A 19,115-nucleotide genomic window follows, 5' to 3' on the forward strand; every position below is an offset into this window, starting at 1 on the left:
GGAACATTCCTCACTTGGTCAGCTGGCTCTGCCTTCCTAACCACTACCCAGCGCCAATTTGGGACATCAACAGACGCCCACCCAGCACTGCCTGCCCCAGTGGCCCTGGGACAAAGTTTCAAGACGAACAAAAACATAATACAGTGGGAGTCAGGAGCTGAACACACCTGCTGGGGCGCAGGACTGGGATGGGGCTGGGCGCCGAGCGGCAGAAGCCTCCAGCACTTCTGGTCAGCACCCGGCACACCTGACAGACACCGGCTCTGCTCGGCTGATGTGGAAACCGCCTCCCCAGCCAGGCTGGGGAAGGAGCCTCCAGAAGCAGCCGTCGGGGACAGCGTGGCCGGCCCGAGTGCCCAAGGTGGGCTGCGCGTGGGGCCCAGGAAAAAACAGGCAGGGCTGCAAAACGGCATTTAATTCCAGTCTGAATAGTTCAATTCCACAACCAGAGCTCAGAACACAGATATATAAAAATACTTCACGATAACGGAATATTCCGCGTGGATGCCTCACCCACAAGAGCACCCTGTTCTCCATCCTGACCCACTTCAAGGAGGCTTGCTGTCTAGACCTTTCTAGAAGGGAGCGAGGCCACGGCGGAGATGCTGGCAGGGCCGTCCTCCCAAGCCTGGCCCACACGGGATGCCCCTCTGACCGCCCTGGGGGGCAGCTCAGCGGGACCTCCAGGGCCGTGTCTGCACCTCTGCTTAGGTTTCAGCAAAACCAGCAGAGACACCACACGCAGGTCCCCGCAGTGATCTCTGCACCTCCTTCCCGTGGGGACCCAGCCTCCCGTCAGGGTCAGGGCCCGTGTCCCCGGTGCCCGCGAGAACCTCTCCCCAACTGTCCTCTGCAGCGGCCGCTCGCTGGCCGGTGCCGGCTTCGGGGAGGACTGGCCGTGCTCAGACGCCGCGGCCCAGCCATCACGGTGGGGACTTGGCTGTTTCCTTCCACAGGCAGCCTTGCGTCAGCTTAGAATAAATAATCCACCGTGTGTGGCTTTAAACCAGAACAGAATTTCTGTGACCACATCAAGGACCGGGCCTTCACACAACTCTCTCCAAAGGTGGAGGGGGGGCGCCCTGAGCCTGGAACCCTCAGGCATCGGGGGACCCATCTGTGCTTCGGGCTTCCAGACAAAGGACTGGTTTCCACGGGCGGCTGGCCACAACCCCACGGCCCAGGCCCAGGCCGTGCGCACAATGACCTTGGCCGGGCCGGGCGGGCGCAGCAGCCCGGTGGGATCGTCACAGCTATCTGGGCAGTTGGCTGCGCGGTGACAAGGCCGGGCGGGGAAACCCACATGGGGGCCGTGCGGAAAGAGGCTGGAAAGACTGCCGGTCCGTCTGCTCTCCTGCACGAGTCCCAGAAGAGGCTAGAGCACGGGAAAGCAGCGGGTCTCGGGTCCTGCCTCTTACAAACACGGGTTTGCCTCAGAAACACGTAACAGAGGCACAGCAAACTCAGGAGCCATCATAAGAGGAGCCACACACAGGAGGGAAACAAACGGAAAAATACGTTGATCTTGCGGGAGCCGTACGTTCATATCAGAGTCTTTAAAGCTCCTGTTTAACGTTGCGTACAGTGCTTTTCAACATAAAACACAAACGTGCACCTTCTGTGAACCTACACGGCACAGTCACAGGTAATGACGTAAAGTTAAAAAAAAAAAAAAAGTCTCTGTCCTTTCAAACCCTTTCAGGAGCTGTACCTTCCACAAGAGCCAGGAAAACAGAGGCGGCAGCCGTCAGGGAGGCCGACGGCCCGCCTGTGCTCCAGAGCGCAGGGCCTTGCCTCCACCGGCCTCAGCTTCGCCGGCTCCTTTCTTCCAGGAGCTGCGTATCAAATATTTCTTTTTCCCTGCAAAACCAAAAGGAGATCACTTCGTTTTAGTCAGCAATTCTGTTTTAATAAACATAAACCCTCTCCCAAGGCAAGAGAAATCAAAGAAAAATAAACAAATGGGATCCTAACCAAACTTATAAGCTCGTGCACAGCAAAGGAAACCATCAACCTATGGACTGGGAGAAAATATTTACAAATGATGTGACTGAAGAGGGCTTGATTTCCAAAATATACAAACAGCTCATACAACTCAATAACAAAAAAACAAACAACCCAATCGAAAAACGGGACGAAGACCTAAATCCAAATTTCTCCAAAGACATACAGATGGCCAACAGGCACACGAACAGATGCTCAACCTCACTAATTATTAGAGAAATGCAAACCAAAACTACCATGAGGTATCACCTCACACTGGTCGGAATGGCCATCGTTATAAAGTCTACAAGTAACAGGGGACTTCCCTGGTAGCACAGTGGTTAAGATTCCGTGCTCCCAATGCAGGGGGTATCACCTGATCCCTGGTCAGGGAACTAGATCCCACATGCATACCACAACTAAGAGTTCACATGCCACAACTAAGACCCGGTGCAACCAAATAAATAAATATTAAAAAAAAAAAAAAAAGTCTACAAATAACAAATGCTGGAGAGGATGCGGAGAAGAGGGAACCCTCCTCCTACACTGTTGGTGGGAATGTTAAGTTGGTGCAGCCAGTATGGAAAACAGTACGGAGATGCCTCAAAAAAGTAAAAACAGAATTACCATGTGATCCAGCAATCCCACTCCTGGCATATACCCAGACAAAACTCTAATTCGAAAAGATAGGGACTTCCCTGGTGGTCCAGTGGTTAGGACTTCACCTTCCAATGCAGGGGGTGTGGGTTCCGTCCCTGGTCAGGGAGCTAAAATCCCACATGCGTCATGGCCAAAAAACCAAAACACAAAACAGAAGCAATATTGTAACAAATTTAATGAAGACTTTAAAAATGGTCCACATCAAAAAAATCTTGAAAAAAAAAATCTTAAAAAAAAAAAACAGATACATGCACCCCAACGTGCATTGCAGCACTCTTCACAACAGCCAAGACATGGAAACAACCGAAATGTCCATCGATGAATAGATAAAGAAGATGTGGTACACGTATACAACAGAATATTATTCAGCCATAAAAAAGAACTAAATAATGCCATTTGCATCAACACAGATGGACCTAGAGATTATCATACTAAGTGAATTATTTGTAGTTTTTTTTGGCCATGCCACACGGCTTGCAGGATCTTAGTTCCCCAACCAGGGATGGAACCTGGCTGCGGCAGTGAGAGCACCAACTCCTAACCACTGGACCGCCAGGGAAATCCCCATACTAAGTGAAGTACATCAGGCAGCAAAAGACAAATACCATACGATGTCACTGATATGTGGAATCTAAAGTATGACACAAATGAACTTATTTACAAAACAGACACAGACTCACAGACATAAACAAACTTACGGTTGCCAAAGGGGAAGGGTGGGAAGGGATAAAGTGGGAGTTTGAGATTAACAGATGCACACTGGTATATATAAAATAGATGAACATCAAGGATTTACTATATAGCACAGGGAACTATACTCCGTATCTTGTAACAAACTGTAGTGAAAAAAATCTAAAAAAAAGAACACAGACACACACACATGTATACGTATAACTGAGTCACTGTGCTGTACACCTGAAAGTAACATAATATTGTAAATCAATTATACTTCAATTAAAAACAAACAAAAAAAACCCCCATAAACAAAGAAGTGAGTGTTTCACGGGGACCGAGTTTCAGTTTGGGAAGATGAGAAAGTTCTGGAGATGATGGTGGGGATGGTTGCCTGACAGTGTGAATGTGCTCAATGCCACTGAGCTGTGCGCTTAAAATGGTTAAGATGGTGAATTTTATGTTATGGGTATTTCACCACGATGAAGAAAAATAAACTACAAAGAAAAAATGATGAAATATCAAATTGTCCTTTAAATGGCTATCTGTTAACAAAAAATTACATGATCAGTTAGTTGACTGGCTGCCCCTCTCAGGATCAACAAGGAATATGATCCTGAGGGGGACGACCCAAAGGTAAGCGCAACACAGCAGCCTAAGAACTCCACGAGGAGACCCAAACCCTGTCGTGGTGCCGAGGCTCGATGGTTTGTGCACAAGAACCTAAACGCAACTACGGTGTAAAAAGAAGCGGGAGGTGGACGCACCGGGACAGACCCACTGCCCGATTGACACCCGGCCCAAGGGACCCCTGGCTGCCCAGGCTCGGTGCTCAGACCGCGTCCCTGAGGCGGCAGGGCGCGGCCGGGGCACAGCCCACGGCCCTCCACAGGCATCCGGGGTGCCTGCAGCCGGCTGAGGCTGCGGGAAACTCAGGACGCCCTCCGACCGGCAGCCCGAGCAGGAGGGTGGTGCCGGCTGGAGATGGGCCGCTCGGACCTCACTCTCCCGGGAGCACCGTCTCTTTACCGGGTGTGCAGGGCAGCCGCTGAGGCTGGGGAGAGTCTGTACCACGAGACCCTAGTTGACTCTTCAGCCTGTCACCGCCACGCGGCCCCGCCTGCTCCCAGCAAGGCCTGGCAGCCCGCCCAGAGACGGGATTAGGGGCTCCAGACCGCCAGTCCAGGGCGCTAACCACACCAGCGTGAGAGGAACATCTTGATCACCGCATTCTTCCCGCCAGCCAGGGACGTCCGGGCAGCGGCTGCTGCTTAATCTCACTGTTTCCTCAAATAGCCGTGGCATCGAGGCAACGGGGGAGAACGTCGGGGAGGCAAACATCAGCCCCACGAAGTACGTCGGGCACGGCGGGCCCAGCTCTGCCAGCTCGGACCAGGGCCCCTCAGCCCAGCCACCGCAGCCGCCGGCGCGTGGAGACGAAGCCCTTCAGGACGCAGCGCGGCCTGCCTACCGGTAGCTGAGCGAAGGTCCTCGTATGTACTTCTCCTCGGCTGTCTTGTAGTCCACAGCGTCCACCGCGGAAATCGCGCAGATGATGGCCTGCAAGGGGGCAGCGCACGTCAGGCTCAGGCCAGGCCTGGCGGCTCGCACCGAGCTCGGAGGAGGCCGCGTGGGCGGGCGGTCCAGCCATGCCCCGGCCGCCAGAGCCCTCCCAGCTCACACTCGTACAGTCTGCGAAATCTCTGCTCCTGATGTTTCCAAATTAAATCTACAACGTTCTCTTTTGGATGAGATAAGAGTTCATGTCACCAAAAGCAGAGAAAGGCAGAACCTGGGGACTTCCCTAGCGGTCCAGTGGTTAGGACTCCATGCTTTCACTGCCAGGCCTGGGTTCAATCCCTGGTTGGGGAACTAATAAGATCCCACAAGCCGTGTGGTGTGGCCATAAAAAAAGAAAAAAAAAGGAAAAAAACAAGAAAACACAAAGCAGTAATCTGAATACACAATAGATGCCTGATATCAAAAGATCACTGTTACTTTTTGGAGTGAAATCACAGTATCGTAGCTATTTATTTTTAAAGAGTTCTTCTGGTTCAGAGCAGGGTCTCTCTCCCCTCGGCACGGCTGACACAGGGGCCGTCCTGGACCGTGGGGTGTGGAGCGGCATCCTGGTCCCCACCCACAGGACGGCAGGAGCCCCCCACTCGTGACGACCACAGACAACCCCAGACGTCCCCCAGTGTCCCCAGGGGGCAAGACCACCCTTTTTAGAGACACACATGAAAGTACGCACGGATGAAAACCAATCCAGAAGGAGGGGCTGGAGGTGCAAGTGGAGCAAGGCCGCACTATTCCAGCGGGTGACGGACACGTGAGGGTTCACGGCGCTACTTAATTTTTCTTAACATATTTGAAATTTCCACAACGATAAAGCTCAACACTTTAGAGCCTGGTGACATTTTCCCACACGTTCCATTCACGGCCAGCAGTGTCCTCCCTGAACTGAAGAACGGCCGAGGGGCTGTGCACCAGCTCCTCGACTGCCCGCGCCCCAGCTGAAGCGCGTTCGCAAAGCTGAAGCTCCCCTTCCCCTGGGCCAGGGACCACCCGAGAGGCCCAGGCCACAGCGCCCAGCCCACAGCACCTTGGGGAGACTCAGGCCCCCAGGCCCCGGGCCCTGCCCGTGGACGGCTCAGGTGGCACCACCCCGGGAAGGCTTCTGGAGAATGACGCCCAGGCCCCGACCCCCCGGGGTGCTGCGGGGCCCACCGGCGCTCACCTCGGGCAGAAGCACATCCAGGACGAAGCGGATCCCGTCCCCGTGCCCGCGCGCCAGCAGCCTGCTGCCCGCCTCTTGGTACACCCCCTGCAGGTACTTCACCACCAGGTCCAGCTGCTCCTCGTCCTCCAGGTACGTCTCCACACAGGTCACGTACTGACCCGAGCTCAGGAACGTCTTCAGCCACCGGGACGGCTTCCTGTTCTTCAGGATGGCCCGCAGGTGGCTCTCGGCGCCCCGGGCCTTCACGATGTACTCCACCAGCTTCTGGTTGGCCCGGTCCCGGGCGGCCCGCGAGCGGTCAGGGAGGACCTTCCTGCAGGCCAGCCTTCTGCCCCGCGGGCTCCCTGCCGAGGCCTCCTCGGGGCCCACCCTGCTCAGCGGGGGGAACCTGGTCCCCTGGACGTCCCGCTGGATGGACTTGCGGACGGGGGAGCCTGCGGAGGAAGCGCGCTCCCGTGACTGGGCGCCCTCGGCAACCACGTAGGCTGCGCCGGGACGGCCCCCGAGGGCTCTCCCTCCGATAGGACCCCCGCCCCTCGCCCCAGCTCTGCCCTCCACCCTGCTTCAGCGGCACCCTGCAGACGCCAGCGACAGGAGGGCAGGGAAAGGGCCACGCAGATGCCCCGGCCCCAGGCGGGTGACCTGGGCACTGGCGGCAGGTGTGGGTGTGCAGCCGCCCTCCCGGCCCCACAGCAGAGGGAAGCGAGGGGACCCCGTGGACCCAGGCATGGCTGGACCGTAGGCCTCAGGCTTGGGGCGCGCTGCCCACCGCACACACCCCTCCAGAGCTCAAAGAAGACTGCCACTCCTAACGGGCAAAAGAGCGGGTCCCACCTTAAAGGGGCTGCGGGCGGACTTACTTATATCAGCCGCGTAGTATTCCAGGAAAGAGCCAGCAAAGGAACCACAGCCTACACAGGGGCGGAAGGAAAGTCAGGTCACACACAGGACTGGACTCTGCCGGGTCGTCCAGCCGGTGTGCGCCCTGACCTCAAGCCCGAGGACCCCCCCACGGCCGGACCTGGGACGGATGGAAACCAGCCCGGATTCAAAGGAAACCGTTCTGTTCAGACCCAGAATGAGCCTCCACCAGGCGCCTGCCTGTCCTCCGGGATGGGGAGAAGCCTGCTCGGGGCTGGGCCAGACAGCTATGGGGACCGGGCCACCCTCCGCCCTCGGGGGCCCTCAGGGAAGGCCCCGCACTGCTGCCCCCCGTCACTTCGTGCAGGGGCGCCGGAGCCCCACATACCAAGCCGGACCCTGTAGTCGGTGATGAGGGAGACGCACCAGCCGATGGCCTGGTCGAAGTCCTCCTTGGCCTCATCCTGCAACAAGACCCAGACGGCAGGCGTCAGCTGGGAGCACCTCCGAGGTCCCGTGTCCTCAGTCCCCTCGTCCAGGAAGGGGCCTGCAGACGCCCCCCCACAGGGCTCCCTGCGAGGCATGTCTGGGGCCAGGGCTGCTCAGAAAACGGTCACCTGTGAGCCGAGCCCTCGGGGCCGAGAGAGACACCACAGACCCTAAGAGCAGGAGGGCGAAAACCCACCGCAGGGCAGCTGACGGGCCATCAGATGGACAAGACGTGAGGCTGCAGGAGATGAACCCCGTGGGAGACACCTCTGGGCCCTCAACTGTACACGGTCAGTGGGAAGAAGTGCTGCCCCGGGGGAGGGACCCCTGGCGTGTGATCCTCACAGCAACCCAAGGCCGTCACCCCCGGTGAGAACCCCTGAGCTGGGATGACCAGCGAGACCAGCCTGAGACCCACAGGCGTGTGATGGGAGGGGCGGGCAGCTCCAGAGGAGGAGGGCGCTTGGGCCGCGGCCAGGCTCGCTGACCAGCACCTGGGACAGCAGGGTGTCGCCGGCACATGCCCGAGCTCCCACGGCCCGTTTCCAGGGGACGTGCCCAGGCATCCGGGTCTCGCGAAGCCTACACGCCATCTTCTTGAACCTAGGCGTCCTTGCGATAAAACCCATTCCTCAGGTATTTGAGGCACACGAATCTCAAACTCGATTCCCCCCTCCCCTCTGCCCCCGCCCTCCGGTCCCAAGAGCCCAAGGCTGGGTCCAGCGTGGGTGCCGACCTTCTGAGCAGCGTCCGCACTTGAGGCCCGTGGCCTGCTGCCCTCAGAGAACAGCTGGTCGGCAGAAGATGCCCTGACAGCCCCACCGCATCCCACTCACCCGGGGAACCAGCTCAGACGCTGCTTCCCACACGGGAAGGCGTCACCCCACGCAGAGCCCAGAACCCGCTGACCGGGGGCCAAGCAGACACCCGCGTCGGAGCGGGGCTCATGGGCCCCATTGCCCGACCCAGTCGCAGTCTGTGTTTTTGAAAGTTGGGACAACGAAGTGGTGGGTGTTTCAGAGTTAACAGACAGCACCCTGTGTGGACCAGCTCCTGGGGACTCATGGGCTGGGCCGGTCACAGGGCCACGGCGATGGTGCTCCCTGACGTACGTGGTGCTCAGGCTCACGGCCTCGGGGTCTACGGTGCTCTTCCCGGGGGCGGCTCAGATGCAGCCGCAAGTTGTGGGCCTTGGCCCTGGGCTCTCCCACCTCCCCTCTGCGCAGGGCGCCCTGTCCTCCACGCCAAACCTGCTCAGTGGGGAATGGCCAGCAGCCGCCCCAGGGGCAGTGACCCCCAGCGGAGCAGCCGGGGCCAGGCGTCACTCCCACAACTACCGCTGTCTGAAAGGCCTCGTGGTGGAGAACACCATTACCAGCCACCAAACCAGCCCTTCAAAGCAGCGCAAACAACCATCCACGTACCAGAAGCGCCTGCTTTTCTTTACAATCAAAGTGCTTCAATCGCCGGAGAGACACCGTGATGCTGGAAGCAGAGAGAGCAGAGGTTCACGGGAACCAGCCCCATCTCGCGACCTAAAAGCGCCCTTCCTCTGGGAAAGCGTGGGGCCTCTGCCAGCGCCGGCTCGTGGGTGGAGGAGGGAGCCCCTCGGAGCTGGGCCCAGGTGTGCCCACGCTTCCAGGCCGGCTCCGGGAAGACGGAGGTGCTTCCGCCCCCAGTCGAGGACTGGGGTGGGGGGGTGACTGGGCAGGGGGTTGCTCACAGCCCCTGCAGAGAGCCAACTCTGCTGCAGTTTGTGGGAAATGGGGGCCCAAGGAGTGTCCGGCGGGGCTGACGATGGAAGCCGACAAGCAGTCTGGAAAACCCAACCATCTGGCCGTGTCCCTGAACACAGCCTTTGCGGGGACCCTCATCCGGGGCTCTGGACCCCACCCCGGCCCCGTTCATGAGCCTCCACCCAGAAGCACTCAGCGAGAGCAGAAAACAGTGGGTTTACCCTCTCCCTTTGGGGTTCATGTTTCCTTCAATGAAAAGCACACTCGCTTTCTTATCTCTTCGCCTGACGCTTTTGACCTGTTGGCAGATCCAAGAAAACCAGGTGTCAAGGACCCAGAAGGTCGTGGGTTTTCGACACTTTCCTGATGTCACCTCGTCAAGCATGTGACGAGGAACGCAGCCGGCTCGGGCTGACAGCCGACACCGGGAAACGCTCAGAAAGCGCCGCGTGGCCCTCAGCGCTGTTCCGACCGAGCAGAGCCGGGGCTCTACAACAAGAGGAATCACGGCCGCTGCCTTCAGCACTTCCACCCGGCTCAGGGCGCGATCCTCCTCATTCTGGGGGACAGGCAAAGCGAGCTCGGGGAGGCCTGGCAGGGCCCAGCAGAGGTCAGGCGGGAGGCGGCAGGCTGTGGACCCCGGAGGGGCCCCTCTCGGCGTCACCAGCGCCGTGGGTGAGGATGGAGCCCGCACGCCACGGGTATCTGCGCCGCTGGCACCCATGAACCAGCAGGGCCCCCGGGAACTGGGGAAAGCGGAGAGGCGGGGAGAAGGCTGCCAACCGCAGGAGGACACGGGAACCTCGGGAAGTGAGGGTCCCCGATAATTAGCCCCCCAAACCCTGCCACGGAGCTGCACGGCAACCCCGGTTCACCTGCATGTCTGCGCTCTATCTACAGATGCCGCACAGATTTCATTCTGTCCTTCCCGGGACGGTCAGTCACGTGCCAGGAGGCCGTGCTGACCTGGATGAGCTCAGACTCATCGTGACAACAAAAGCCGCTCCACTGTGGCAGCTATCTTTAGGATTTACACGCCACTGCCTCTTCCTAAAAGTTAAAGGACTACACCTAGAACCATCAGAACCCTGTCCCTGCCAGAAGAGGGCAAAGGGGGGGAAATTGAGGTGGAAATGGCAGGGGCGAGGGCAACCGGGTGGTGCCCCTGCCTCACAAATTCTCCAACTGACCATGGGCACCGTCCAAGCAGGCGGAGGAGGCACAGCCAGGACGTCAGCCACACTTAAGGGCGTCCGCTGCACTGGGGGCGCGGCCAGGACCTCAAACACCTGCTGTGCAACGGATGCCCACCCTAATCTGCACGCTAAAAAGCTGAAATGTAGAATATTTTAAATGAGCAAACCATGGGCGTTTTTTGGAGGTGGGCTTTCTAAGCCTGCTTGATAAAAACCTGACCTATAAGCCTCACAATCCTTTGTGCCAGAAGGCTGAGACCCCCTTTCCTTAGGTAAACACGTCCACGTCGATGCTCACGGACCCAGCGTTTCCCCAGTAACACCAGAACAGTGAACCACCTGCCCGGGTCCCGGCGTCAAGAATGGAGGACGCTGGACCTCAGGCTCGGCGGACCAACTGAGCGAGCAGGGGGCGGAGGAGGATTCTTACCACTGCGGGCCAGAAGGGGTATTTTTGGTATTTAAGCCAGACTAGCATTCCTACTTCAAACGAACGTGGTTCTAGAATTGAAAGAAAGAAAGGAAAACAAAAAGAGACAAGTTAGATCTATAAAAGGCACCAAAAGCAGCTGTTGGAGAAAACGCAACCACGGAGACATTGTTTAAGCCCAGTGTTGACGTAGTTCCCCTAACAGACCCGAGAGTCTGAGGGGCAGGTTTGTAACTCCTGCCCCTGGAACCCAAATGCCGACCACAAGCGCGGCCAGGGTGACAGTTGGTTTCCTAGCAGTGACCGTGCGCCGTGCTCGTGGGGACGGGGGTGGGCGGGGGCTCGGTGCCACCTCTGCAACTGCTCTGTAAGCCTCAGGTTACTCCAGAATAAAGCACTTTTTAAAGAGCATGGCACATAAACAGAAAGGAGACCACAGCACACAATGAAGACCCCATACGGGGACTGAATTTCTGAGAAGCTCATCTGTCTGGGAAACTGGGGGCTTTAAAGTGTTAAAAAAAAGAGAACTATTCAAACAATCCTAAGATAACTACAAGTAACTTCTCAACAAAATTTAACTGCATCCTCAACCAAAAAAGTTCCAAAATGTGTAAATAACTCAAATATTCAAAAACCGGCCGCGCTGCGGTGCCTGACAGGAGGAAGGGCTGTGAGAGAAAGGGGACCTGGGGGACAGGGAGCCTCCTGGGGCACACGCGGAGCGCTGGTCACCCGCGAGAGGAGCGTCGTGGCCCCCAGGACGACGGGTCACGGGTGCAGACAGCCAACCCGGGCCGGCCGCCCAAAACACCAGCAAACCAAAACCAAATGGAAGACAAAACCAGGAGAAAAGAGCCAACGCCCGGGTTTCTGGGGCTGTAACTGACCCCCGTGTGGCAACAGGGACGGAAGCGCCCTCTGCAAGAAGGCACGGCGGCCCCCCTGCACCCAGCGAGCCCGCGGGGAGCTGACCCCAGTGACTCCCCAGGAGCCCAGGCACTGCAGCCCAGGCGGTAGCATCCAGACACCACAGTAACCAGCCGCCACCAGGAACAATCGGCAGAGCCCGCGGAAAACCCCCGAGACTCGCTTACACAGAAAGGGCAGGGAGCCTGCTGCGTGGGGACGACGGGGGACGGGGGGGCTCCAGGCCAGCCCCCCGGCCGTGCAGGAGAAGCCCCCAGGCCTCCCGTGCTGCAGCCTATGAACGCGTAAATGTTTCACAATAAAAAGATCCAAAACCCAAACCAAAACCACCCCCAGACCACGTTAAGACTAACGGTTAACGGGCGAGTCTAATACTGAAAGCAAACTAGTTTTCCGTTCCTGGCCGGTTCTGACCTTTGGGCCTGTGTCTGACCCCCTTCCGGGGAGGACAGGGGTAGCTGACCGGTGCCCGGGGGTGGGGGCACTGTGCACACATGGGGGCGCCGAGCCCCTGCTTCTCGGGACGCCATCCGGGAAGGCTGCGAGGCAGCGCCAGGCCGCACCCAAGCGGTGGCGACAGAGCCCATCTATTCACTCGGCTGCCCTCCTCCGTCCCCTCTGAGGGGACAGCAGGGAGGCTGGGCTGTCGCGCCCCAGGGAGCCCCCCCTCACATGGTTGTCCTGGACAGTGGACCCCGGACTCCCTCTCCGTAAGCCCTCGGCTCAGGACGAAACCCAGGCAGCGCAGCGAGAGACCTTCCCCCGACGTCAGGCGCCGCAGGCCTCCCCCTAGGAAGGCGCCACTCACTTACCGTGGTACAGGAGGATTCTTGGGGGCTCCTCATCCTCCTCCTCCTCGTCTTCTGCCAGGAGAGAGTTCACGGCGTTCAACTCCACTGACTCTTCAGAAGGTGGACGGGCTGCCAACAAGGGTAGATCAGACTTCCCCCGTCACGGTCCTAGGGACTCACCCCAGGAACAACATCTCCTGATACGTGGGCATCGGCGCAGAGAGCAAAGCTGCCGCGACGCAGACTTCCCCGCGGCCTCGCTCAGGCAGGGCACGTCGGTTAAAGCACATTCAACAGAATAAGAGAGAAAGGAGGGCAGGAGAGACCGCGAGCGCAAGCAGGGAAGGTGGAGGAACTGGGCAAGGGGTCCTCGCGTGTGGCTTGTCCCTTCACGCAGGCGCCCTCGGACACGCGGGGAGGGGGCGGCCCTGGGGCAAGCCCCTTGGGAAACCATCCCCGTGCCTCCAGCGCGGGGGAGAGGGCCCCTTTCAGGGGCCGAAGAAAGGCAGAAACCCAGGAGTGACTGCGGGGCAGGCAGAGCGCCAAGGTACCAGCCGTGCAGAAATGGATTTCCAAATTAGCATTTCAAAACTAAGTGGGATGCTACAATGTCCAAACGGACGGAATCATAGCGCCTGGCTGCAGCCACACAAAAATACATGACACGGGAATCCTTAAAAAGTCAGGAGCCTTTTAAGTGAGTTAATCACTTTTGAGATTCCTGCCAATTTAACGGGAGTGCATCATGGCTTCTGCGACGGGAAGAAGAAAGGAATTAATCCTCGGGGAGCAGATGCAGCATTATCACAGCCACATGCTTCCGCCCCGCGCCCCTCCACTCCCTCCCTCCGCTTCAAAACAAAAATAAAAACACACAAGTATTTGGGAGCTGTTGAGGTAATTATAGCCCAGTGGGAGAGACAGACGAAAAGGACTTAGGAGATCTCTGCTCGGGATCTATCTTGGTAACAATCTCATTCAGGATCTGGTTAAAAATACACGGGTGCCTGGCTCCGGATGGGCCACGGGAGAAGCAGACGCCGCCCCCTCCCCAGCACACCACTTGTCCTCTCCGGGGCTTTTACCTCCCTCCAGGAGCCGGGCATCTCTGGTCTCCTCTGCGGGGCCGAGCTGAGCGGGGCTGCGCGGAGCCATGCGGGGCCCCGGCCTCTGGCCGCCGTCCGGGCACAGGTGCTGGGCAGGGTGGCCACGGGCACTGGGGCCGCCCGGAGGACCCTCGGCCCCGCTTCCGGGAGGCGAGCGCAGGGCTGCCGGGCTGGCCCCCGTCTCACTCTCTTCCTCCCCGGCTCCCTCTGAGGACGGAGGCGCTTCCTGACCCCAGCTGGGCCCCCGTGCCGGGTTCCTCTCCCGTTTACTCGGGGTCGTTGTCCGGTTCACCGTCCGGTTTGCCCGGTGTTTTCTGGATCCCCGTCCGTCCTGAGCACCACTGCCGGCCAAGGAGACGGCTGCGGCGCGCAGGCCTCCGCTTCTCCCGAGCCCCTTCTTGTGGTCCACTCTGCACCCAGGGTCCTCCTCGCGAGCGGGCGGGCCGGACAGCCTCTGGGGCGCACGTTCCCTCCTCGTGTGCCCAGGACTGCCCGACGCGTCTTCGTGGAGCAAAGGCGAAGGGCTGGGGTCGCAGAGCGAGGAGGCCGGCTCCGTGGGCTTCGCTCTCAGAGACCGAGTGGTCCTCTCTTCCCCGGAAGAGCTTTCTTGACGCGGACGGGTTCTCTCATTCAAAACATCCAGAGCCACGCGGAGCGACCGCCTGTAGGCCAGCTCCTCCAGGGGCGCGGCAGCAACCTCGTTCTGCAAGGCTGAAGGACAGAAAAGGAACAAAGCCTGGTGATGGGCAGACAGCCGGCACCGGCACCCGAGCGGCGCTCCACCGGCTGGGGCGTCTCACTGGGACCACTGGTCTCGGCACCTGAAGGGAGGCTGACGCTTCTCACCTACATCTTCCCAAAGGAGGGACCCGGACGACAAAAAAACAGTTCAGGGCTGCAAGGCTTCCCTTTCCCAAAAGCAAACTGACTGACCCTACTCTGATTGGGTTACAAAGATACATTCCTCCAGGTTACAAAACAGTGCCGCCCAGCAAAACATATTCAGATGTTTCTCCGATCCTCTCTCAGCCTCACAGTTTCAAATGCAATCAGGGTCAACAGAAACCTACACCAACTAAATAAAGAACTCTGCGGGCAGTGTACTCTGGGGTGGGGGTGACAAACAGACGACTAAGAGGCTCCTCGTGGGCCGGTAAGTCGCCCACACTTCTCTGCAAGGGCATTTCCAAGCCAGCAAGTGGCACCAGGGGCCTGGAAACTTCAGCCTGACCTCCCCGCTGCAACAGCTTTCCTCGTTCACTCCGACGCGCAGGCGCCGTGCTCTTTATCTGAACGAGGGAACGGAGGCGACGCCACAGCTCAGCAGGCATAAATGATGCCTCCATCAACACAGTGTTCGCCCGTCTAACGGTAAAGGCGGCCACAAGCAAGCGGCCCCCCAACATGGGCTGCACGAACAGTCACGGCATCCGAGAGGTGCTGGTCGCCGCCGCCCGAGGTGGGCATCGTGCTCTGAACGAGAGCAGTTTCCCCAGAGACGCAGGAAAAGGGACCCTACGTCACAGTCACCGCTGGAAGATACCCTGGGCAACCTTTACACAGGACAGAAAGCTCTCCGCACGTGAAGCAAGCACGCCCAGTCTGAGCAGGGAGAAGGCTTCCGCACCTGGGCCTGCGGAAGGGCGCGCCTAGGCCGGCGCCCGGTCGGTCTCCCAGGGCGTGTGTGCACCGTGGGCAGAGCTGGGCCGGGCTCAGGCCAAGTCTGTCTGACCTACGACGAGACGCAAGGAGGCCTCCCGGAGGCCGGAGTCCGGGCTCCACTTCCAGCCCGCCTCGCACTGCCCCCCGCCCCGACAGCCCGCAGACACCGACACCGTGGCAGCAAGGCTGGTGCCAGTCACACCCTTTTTTCTCCCCTGGGCTCAGCGATAGAATTTAAATACACATCCAACTGCTTCTCAGACCTTGGGCGGAGGCCAGACCAGCAACAGAACCACCTCAGTCTTGCTACGCGATAAGCAAAACACATAAAAAGAGGAAAAGCCTCTCCCCCTTTCTTCAGGGCGGTGCGCCCCTTCTGCATGGCCTGCAGAGCCGCGGATGTGGCCTGTGGACCCTGATGCCACCACTGGCCATCCTGGGAGTCAAGAACAGGACGGGCTCGAGGGGCAAATTCTAGAAAGGGTGAAGAAAGCAGACCCATCTCCTCCAGCTCAGGGAAATCACGTTCCCTTGTATGAAGGAGAAAACCCTGAACAGGGTCGCTTTGCAGACCTGAGTCTCCATCTTCTCCCAAACTGCCTCTTACTTTATTAAAACCTCACAGTTACTCAAAAACATGCTCTTACCTAACGAGGAAGCAATGCCTTCAATGTGAGACTTCTTCAGGATCTGGGCTCCCGTGCTTTTCACCTTAATTCTGCAGGGACAGGAACGGCCGTTATACGCCACCAGCCATGCCACCAAGACGTTTCAAACATGTTTTGCTTTAGACGACAAAAGAATTAGATTCATTTTCTTCCTTTGCACCCTTCCACTCAAACCAAAAGTCATGGCCAACTGGGAATTCATGCACCTGAGGTGAGAGGCAGCAAGGACCCTGGTGAATGTTTTTGGTTTTGTTTTTTCCTTTCCCCTTTTAAGACAGAAAAGGTTGGCTGGATTTAAGAGCAAAAATGAATTCAAATTGTGGCTTTTATGTGGCAAATCCCACTTTCAACTGCACAAATAACTCCTTTGTTAGACTTTCAGAGTAGAGGATAACGTCACTAAGAGCTGTTTACGGCCCAGCAGGTGTGTTTTAGTTTAAAAGGATGCACTTTCCTTTCAAACTCGAGTATTCAATTACCTTCCCAGCCTCGGGGAAAGTGTGAGCTGTGGACTAAGCAGGCTTAGGAGCGGCTCTGAAGAAAGAGGGATGGGGACGCGGGGACGCGGGGAGGCGGGAGCAGGAGCTGACTTGGTTTCATTCTCTATTTAGAATTGGGAATTCTCCCGTCAGACACACATGACCTGGGCATTTTAATCATTCCCGGTCATCTACGTCCTTCCACCACGGACGATCAAGAACACAACATAACGTGCTTCCCCACACCCGTGCGTTTGCCTTCTGAATGCTAAACGACAGTTTCTTATCAGAGGCACAGGCTCAAACATCAAATATCCCAAAACTCAGGGGGCTGTCACACAAGTTTCTGAAAACAAGACACACAAATACATCTATGGGAAGGAAACAGCCCTACTTGAACCTCAACGAGCGTTTACCTCGCGTTTAATTTAAATCCGTTCCATTTTTGTACTGATCTCTCTGGACATCAGTACCTCGTATACATCCTCAATTTCCAAACTTACGTGAAATAAAATCAGTTGTTTTCCGCTTTGGGTTATTTTGACCCCATTTATAACTAAAAAGATAAGAAGCCCTTAAGAGTGCTCTTCACTTTTTGGGGGAGGGAGTGGTGGTATCAGAAATCTCATATGGAAAAAAGATAATATCACAAAAACACAACACTTAACTTTTTGTCTAGGGAAAGTATCTGAACGTTTAGAAAAAATCCCTTTTTTCTCTTATTTTTGGCTGACTTCTCAGTTCCGGCCAAGACCTACATTAGAAAAAAAAAAGAAGAAGAAAGAAAAAAAAAACCTTGTTACTTAGACACAACAAATAGCTAACACAATGTAAGAAGCCGTGGCGACCCATAAATACAAAGGCAACAGATGATTCTTAAAGGAGCAAAGGACTCCAGAGGCGGGGAAACTGAGGCACAAGGTGCAGCAGCAGACCCAGACCAGAACCAGGGTTTTATCTGGCCCTCTTCCCACTACGCTGCTGGGAAGTCTCCCCGAGATACTCCCGTTATTTACTATCAGGGCTCCCGGCCAGCTATTTCCTTGAGTTACAGCCTTACATGCCTTTTTATAGCTGACTCTGTTAAATTTTTTTTTTTCCCCCAGTGTGAGGGAAAAAAAAGACACTTCCGGCAGCATAACCTTGCAAGCACTCGACCAAAACCCCATTAGACGGGGAAGGAGGGAGAATCGGTGCCAACGGAGAGGAGCGCCAACTGTTCAGACTCAATTATTTCGCTGAAGCAACTCCTAGATATCTCCTGATAAAGATTTTACTTGTCACCCGAAAGTCATTTCTAATTCCTGAAATTACAGAAGAATAGCTGTCACCTTTGCAGGCCATAATCGCTTTTTCCATCTGCAGAGGACATACTTGGCATCCGTCATGATTTAGACTCATGTGGTAAGCAGTAATGATTTGGCACAAACAAAGTACTTGAAGGTCTGACGCGATGTGCCCTGCAACAAAATTTGCACGGTGGTTTATAACATCGTTTGCTTCCCATTTCAACGCAGACACAACCGTCAAGGGCAAAGGTTAGCGGGGCTGATCCTCAAGATGGTTCAATTCCATCATCCTGCACTGCGTTGGCTCAATGCCAAAAAGAAGTGACTGGCCTCAGTGCCTAGGGAGGCGCCTGGATGATTTTCATAAATAAAATACAGCCAAAGTCCCTCCCAAAGATCCCGTCTAGATTATTTTTAAAAGGCTCCTGAATAAATCATCCTGCCTCCAACGTCGGCAGGAGAGGCGTTGTAAACAATCAAAGCTTAAAAACAATCAAAGCTTACAACCCTCCCATGTTTGGGGAGTTAACAGTTGACCACAGCGCAAAAAAATAAAATCAGAGGAACACGACTGCTCTTTTGGCTGCCGTGTCCCTGAAAGGACTGGACAGCTGCAGACCGTTGATTACATCAATGGGGAAGGCTGGTCTGGCGGTGACAGTAAAGAAAAGGACGTGGGGGGGGTTCGTTTGTGCAAAGAGGGGTTCACCCCGGCAGGAGAGGGTGGGTCCAGTTAGCAGAAGATGGGGGCTTCAGGGAGCAGAGGTGGGGCTTCAGGCAGCAGAGACAGGGGTTCAGGCAGCAAACGAGGGGCTTCAGGGAGCAGAGGTAGGGGTTCGGGAAGCAGAGATGGGGGTTCAGGATGCAGAAGTGGGGTCCAGGGAGAAAAGGGGTTCAGAGAGCAAAGGGGTTCAATGAACAGAGACGGGGGCTCCCGCGGCAGGGCGGGTTACCGCCCTGGGGAGCCTCTTTCGGGGTTCACCCCTCCCCCAGGCCCGGCCCCGCCGCCTCAGCCCCCGCCAGGCCGACCCGAGGGGCGCAGCCCGCCGGGCTCACCGGGCGCCCCGCCTCCCCGGCACGGCGTCCCCGAGCCCAGCGCGGAGGGCGAGGTGGCCGCGGCGGTCCAACGGCGGTTGCACCCGCGCCGCCCCAGGCGCGGCCGTCCGCGCCCGCGCTCACCACCTCCGCCGCCGCCGCCGCCGCCGCCGCCGCCGCCGCCGCCGCTCCCGCGGGCCGGGGGCGGGGCCAGCCTGGCGGCGGGGCCAAGCCCCGCCCCCGCCGCCGACCAATGGGGAGCCCACGTTCGCGCCACGGCCCCGCCCCTTCCGCCGGGCTTGTCGCAGAGTGACAGGCGAGCGCGCGCTAGGCTGACTGAAGGGCGAGGGCGGGCGTGCGGGCTCGAGGTGGGCGGCGACGGCGG

General features: G+C 57.5%; 1 protein-coding gene across 1 annotated transcript; it reads right to left on the reverse strand.

Annotated features, from left to right (window-relative positions):
• Positions 1 to 400: 400 nt before the first annotated feature.
• On the reverse strand, positions 401 to 18,837 carry PWWP3A (PWWP domain containing 3A, DNA repair factor). The gene is made up of 14 exons (XM_061190888.1): positions 18,752 to 18,837; positions 17,738 to 17,866; positions 17,075 to 17,160; positions 15,907 to 15,977; positions 13,577 to 14,308; positions 12,513 to 12,620; positions 10,771 to 10,841; positions 9,366 to 9,442; positions 8,833 to 8,893; positions 7,308 to 7,383; positions 6,919 to 6,969; positions 6,056 to 6,492; positions 4,787 to 4,875; positions 401 to 1,860 (listed from the first exon to the last, which is right to left on the reverse strand). The coding sequence occupies exons 2-14, from the start codon at positions 17,792 to 17,794 to the stop codon at positions 1,806 to 1,808; spliced, it is 1,971 nt and encodes a 656-aa protein (XP_061046871.1). The 5' UTR covers positions 17,795 to 17,866; positions 18,752 to 18,837; the 3' UTR covers positions 401 to 1,805.
• Between the last annotated feature and the right edge of the window lie 278 nt (positions 18,838 to 19,115).

This window comes from Eubalaena glacialis, chromosome 4, assembly GCF_028564815.1.
Source record: "Eubalaena glacialis isolate mEubGla1 chromosome 4, mEubGla1.1.hap2.+ XY, whole genome shotgun sequence".
NCBI lineage: Eukaryota > Metazoa > Chordata > Mammalia > Artiodactyla > Balaenidae > Eubalaena > Eubalaena glacialis.

What these genes read in the sequence shown, in the direction of transcription:
- PWWP3A (XM_061190888.1), bottom strand. Translation starts at nt 17,794, where the DNA reads ATGACGGATGCCAAGTATGTCCTCTGCAGATGGAAAAAGCGATTATGG. An exon ending in TGCCCGGCTCCTGGAGGGAG is followed by an intron (nt 12,621 to 13,576) that starts GTAAAAGCCCCG and finishes CCTTGTTGGCAG; the next exon opens with CCCGTCCACCTTCTGAAGAG. An exon ending in GGACCTTCGCTCAGCTACCG is followed by an intron (nt 1,861 to 4,786) that starts GTAGGCAGGCCG and finishes TTGGTTTTGCAG; the next exon opens with GGAAAAAGAAATATTTGATA.